Here is a 5,927-nt window from a genome sequence, read left to right on the forward strand (position 1 = left end):
AAGTAATTATTATCCATTATAGGTTATATTTCAATTAATATACGTTTAATTTGAGTGGCTGAAAGCGAAAATGTAAATCTTCCGAGTAAAAACGGAAAAAATTTCTTCCGAGCAAAAATGCAACAAACTAATTCTCCGAGTAAAAACGGGACAAATGAGCGCACGACTGGAGGGAGGGGTTAGACGCACGGATGGTTGGTGGGGAAACACGATCGAACCGTGCTGACTTCTCAGTCAGTTTATAGGGATGACTGAAAAATAACAAAAAATAAAATGTCCGAGTATCAACAATTATAAGCGTTCAGATAAGTGTGCTCGCTTGTCGATTTAAATGCGGTATAAACTAGATTTTAATAGCACCCATTATAGCACTGACCGGCCGTGGGAATCCGATTCTGTTGCCAAGTCGAAAGCCGAACGAATCTCTCTTTTTATCTGCACACGGTAGAAACAGAGGTCCGTTTGATTTTCGACTTTCGACACGATATCGGAGTCCCATTGAGCCCCGAGGCCGGTTCAGTTACACGAGATGAAAATACGATCGCAATCATAAATGCCAAATGAACAGGAATAACTACTGCGCAAATTACGCCGGTTCGCTACTCTGCGATGATAACTAATTGGTTTATTACATTGTCTGTGCATTTCGTGTTTTAAAAGTGGAAAAAGTGTTGAGAAACTTAAATTTTGTATTGCCAAATTCAATCAGTATGTCTGATAAAGAGAATAACGGTATGTTGAATAAAATTAATTTTGTATGTTTTTTTACGAAACATTTTATTTTTGTGTTTTAATTTATAGAGAATGTATACGAATATGAAGCTGAAGAGAATGATGATGAATATGACGAACAATACGATGAATATGAACAAGAAGATGAAGACGACAGTTCAATTGATTTTAATACAGCTCTTATTCAAGAAAATGGCATAGGTAAATTTTTCAATTCATGTCTAACTCTAATCGTCACCTACAAATTCTTTAAAGAATTATAGTATCGGGTTGCATTTAAAGAAATTGATTTTCAAAAATAAAATCAAGTTCGTATAGTCCTAAGCAGGCATATAACCTACAACATCAAGCTCTTAATTCTGATTTTAAATAGCAGAATGCATGGTAATATACTGATATACATTATATTGTTGTGAGGGTCATTTTGAGTTCCAAAAACTAATCAATAAAAAAAATCTATTTTTTTATAAACAAAGATACTATTTTAGTCCTTCTCAGCTTTAGTAAAGTACAGAAAATTTTCAATACTTAACATTTGGTATCTTTATAAATAATTAAAAAAAAAAATTATTTCTGTATGTTCTTTGCAAAAAAAAATAAATCTGATATGTGTCAAAAAGCTTATCAGTCTTATTATGCAAGTTGCAGAATATTTTTGTCACTGAAAATGAGTTTGATCAACAAAATATGCAATTTTGCTTTATGTTCCCACACACAATTTTATAAATTGTATCGTTTAGGGTGAATAACATTATGGATCTTTTTTTAATACTAGACTTTGTAAATATATAAAAATGAACAATGAAATTGATATAATAATAAACAAAAACTTAATCTAGACAGATTATTGATAGATATAAGTTATTTAATGTTCGAGTAATGTACTATATTTTTTAAAAATAAAATTCTAAAATAATTTTCTTAATTTAATCCAGTCCAAGTTTTAAGAAAAAATGCCGCAGCCCGGGCTCAAACCAGGAACTTCTTATTATACGTAGGATGCGTTACCAATTGCGCCACCGAGGCTGACAATTTTAAAATAAAAGACTATAAATCGTAGTCTTTTACACCATTAGAACCCGAAATATCTCTTTCTATCGAAATGAATCATCGCAAAAGCATTATATTTATAATTTAAAAATAATTTCTAATATTTTGTACACTTTACTTGAATTATTTGTAAGGAAGGCAAATATCCAAAAAGGTACATAATTTTTAAGAAGAAACTGTCAGTATTTTTCGAAATTATATTTAATTTTAATATTTTTCAAGCAAAGTAAGGGGATTTAATTTTATAATTAAGCTTGAGTCTAACAGTCCTGAGTAAACAATTTTTTCATTTTCAGGCCTCACATACCGATCCCTATATCCCCTTTTGTACCTTAGATTCATTTGAATTTCTGAAATACCCTACTTTCAAAGTTGGTCCCTAGGGGGCCCGATTTTCAGCCCATAATATAACTGCAAAAAATTTATAATAAGATCAAAGCAGAAAATCAAGGAATTTATGTAAGAAGTAACTGTAAAAAATAATCAGGGCTGCAATGTAGTCACTATTAGTTACCTATTTTAAAATCTATACTTTGAAGAGATTTTTAAATGTTCAGGGTAATTTTAAAAATTTTAAGGCATTTAAAGATTTTTTAATTTGAAATATATTTTAAAACAATTTTTTAATGCTCTGAAGGTAATTTAATAAATTTTCCAGAATATTAGGAAATATTACCAAATTTCATAAAGTTCCACGGAATTTAATAATATTTAAGTGGATTTCAAAAAAATTATTTAAAAAATAAAGATATTTTTTTCGATTCAAATATTTGAGGAGATTTTAAATTATTTTTTGGAATTAATCCTTAATTCTTTTAATTATTTGGAAATCTTGTGAATTTTTCTATTTCCCTTGAATTATTCTAAATTAACTCAATTCCACTTAATAATTCAGTACATTTTTTTTTAATTTCCAAAAGATTTTTTTATAAAATATTTTCAGGTATTCTTAAGATCTTTAAAAACTTTGAAGGGATTTTAAAGGGTATCGAAGATGGTGAAATATTTAAGAAAATTTTTTTAAATTTACATACATTTTTTCGTTATTTTAATAGTTTGAAGAGATTTTAAAGACGGAAATATTTTAGGCTATTCTAAAATTCCAAAGCGTTCTCGAGATAATTCTTATTAATTTATCCTGAATTCTTTTAAATTCTTGTTAATTCTTTTATATCACTCAATTTTATTCACATAAATTCAATAGATTTTTAAAAAGTTTTTATTTAATTAATCTTCAAGTATGTCGAATTCACCTAAGATTGACATAGCTCGTCAACAAGCATTATTTTCTGTTTACTATGATAAGTCTAACCATACACAAAAGGTTCTAATTCTTAGGTCGTCTATCACAACTGAGCCCATAACTACGAAACAAAGAGCTGGCTTTTTGCCACTGTTAAAATCAAAAAAGAAGGAAACTAAACTTAAGCTGCACCTAGAGCATGAAGCAGGAGTGTCTCATCAAGTGTGCCAGTCTTTTTTCCTTGGGCTATATCAAGTCCAAAGATCAACCCTCCAAAGGCGAGTAAAATCTGTTTCCGGAAATCCGAGCGCTTTCGAGAATAGTGGTCGAGCTTCCACCAAGACCAAAACAAGTGACTCAGACGAAAATTTTGTGCGGCAATTCATAAATTCGCTACCGCAGTATGAGTCGCATTATGGCCGGTCTTCATCCAAGCGAAAGTATTTGAAGCATGGATCAAATATTTCCAAAATTTACATAGAATACGTAAATTCTTGTGAAAGCAAAGAAAGGAAAGCTGTATCTGATGCAATTTTTCGACAAGTTTTCAAAAACGATTTCAATTTGAGCTTTAAAAGACGCCATTCTGATACTTGTAAAAAGTGTGACTATTTCCCTGCTTGTTTGAGTGGATCAAAATTATCTATCGAAGAGAGAAGTGATATTGAAATAAAAAAACGAGAGCATCACGAACTTGCAAAAAAAAATCAAGAAGAATTTAAGAAAGATATTCAGATTGGAAAATCTTCAGAAGAATTGGCGGTATTGACCTTCGATTTACAAACGGCATTAGGGTTCGTCCATATATTACGTAAGACGTTTTTCTTTTGTTTGAATAAAGACGAGCCTAAAATTGCTGTGAAGTTGAGAAGGACACAATGATATAAAAAAAAAGAAAAACGTCTTACGTAATATATGGATGATCCCTTAGCAACTCCAACTTTGTCAACGAACATAGCATTCTACCAACGTCAGTTGTGGACTTACAATTTGTGCATCGTCGATGAGATTAATGAAACTGGTGATATTTGCAATTAATACATTAAATGTAAAATATAATATCTAATTGAGAAAATTTTATATTTTCAAGATTATATGTACGTATGGTCAGAAAATTTTGCGTCGCGAGGTGAACAAGAAATAGGGTCATGTCTTACAAAACACCTTGAAAACTACCTTTCGGATAAAATCACACACGTAATTTTATATTCCGATTCCGATCAATAAATCGTGACAAAAATGGAAATGGAGGACTTCCTCTCAGTTGTAGAATTAATAAAGGTCACCACGAACCGTAAAGTTGACGAATAAAAAGAAAAAGTTAATTGGCTGAAAATGAGGAAAATTCAGGAACTAGGAGCGAAGCGTCGTTCGCCCCTTTCTCTTCTCGAGCCAAAGAGTCTCGGAAGGCAGATCAACCTCTTCTCTCCGCAGTCCTCGAGTAGAGTGCAGTGATCCCAGATCTGAAACGAGATGTGGTCCTATACTATGACAGGGCTATGTCCGTGTGAATATAGGAGACGCTGTAAATGACTGAGTTGCGCGCGCAACCCATTTCTCCTCTTCTGAATTTGAAAACACGAAGGTGCACGATTGCCGGACGGAGCACTTCGGCGATTCTATTTATATATCTATCTGCTAACAGCTAACTGCTTTGAAATAAATTCAGGAGATTGGGATTTTAATATTTCCAGATTTCGATGCTGACGATTCTCATGATTTGAATAGATCGCGCGCCTCCTGATATGTGTATATTTTGAGGTTATGTTATTTCATGTATAAAATATAAATTATATAAATATTAATACTATTTTATATATATATTTAAATAATGATATTATTATAATTATGTTATATTATAATAGTCTTATTTATATTTTAATCCGCATTTGAAAGAAATTAAAGAAATTGGCGATTTTGGAATTCATCTCTTTTGGATAAAAACTCAATTATTTGATTCAAAAATTACTTATTTTGTTGAAAATGTGACTATTTTATAAAAAAAGTCCTCTTTTCTATCAAAAGTTTAACTAGTTTTTTAAAAATTTAATTTTTTTATTTGAAGGTTCATCTCTTTCGTTGAAAATACATTTTTGAAACTGACAATTAATCAATACCATTGTGGTTAAGAAATCATGTGTTTTGTTAAATCGTCGTCTTTCATCGTAGAAATTAAATTGTTTCATGTAAAATTTATACTTTCTGATTAAAAATTACATTTTTCGGTTGAATTATCAACTATAAATATTTCACTAACAGTTGAACTACTTTGTAAAAAAAAATACGTTTTTTTAACAAGGTTTTATAATTATGGTTGAAAATTTAACTATTTGGTTGAAAGTTTAACTCTTTCATTGAAAACTCGTATTTTTCGCTTAAAAAACTCAACTTTTTGTAAATAATTCGTCTTTGATTACTTTAAAATTAAATAATTTCTTTAAAAATTCATGTATTTTGATTAAGATTTGTCTTTTTTTGTAGATCATCATTTTTTGTTGTTAAAAATTATTTATCTTTATCTGAAAATGTAACTATTATACACGGTAAAAAAAATTGAGCTGTGGCAGGGATATTATTCCTTATTATAGCCAAACATTAGGCTGAAAACGAACGAAGGAATTTAGAAAGATCCCTGGATCAGCGAAAATGAATATCCTTGACCATTTTCCATATACCAGGGATATCGTATAGTCAAACCCCTAATAAGTATAGATATAATAGGGATATTAAGAATAGGTGTCTGAAGCAATTGTCGGAAGAGCGCCGGTGCATTATGGGAGTAGCGAAATAAAATAGTCTGATCGGTCTAATCGGGAGCAGTGACAGTTGAGATTTACTTTGGACAATTAAACGCTTTTTACCACTTACAATGTGCGCGATTGTTAATATTAAATGGAGTTTA

At 30.5% G+C, this 5,927-nt stretch overlaps 1 protein-coding gene across 1 annotated transcript in view; it reads left to right on the forward strand.

Annotated features, from left to right (window-relative positions):
- Positions 1 to 710: 710 nt before the first annotated feature.
- The window catches only part of LOC117169801 (putative nuclease HARBI1), a 166,587-nt gene continuing 161,370 nt past the window's right edge, over positions 711 to 5,927 (forward strand). Inside the window, exons 1-2 of the mRNA XM_033356308.1 lie at positions 711 to 732; positions 802 to 933. Of these exons, the coding sequence (XP_033212199.1) occupies positions 711 to 732; positions 802 to 933 (154 nt within the window). The remainder of the gene's footprint in view (positions 733 to 801; positions 934 to 5,927) is intronic.

The sequence above is a fragment of the Belonocnema kinseyi genome, chromosome 3 (genome assembly GCF_010883055.1).
Source record: "Belonocnema kinseyi isolate 2016_QV_RU_SX_M_011 chromosome 3, B_treatae_v1, whole genome shotgun sequence".
Classification (NCBI taxonomy): Eukaryota; Metazoa; Arthropoda; class Insecta; order Hymenoptera; family Cynipidae; genus Belonocnema; species Belonocnema kinseyi.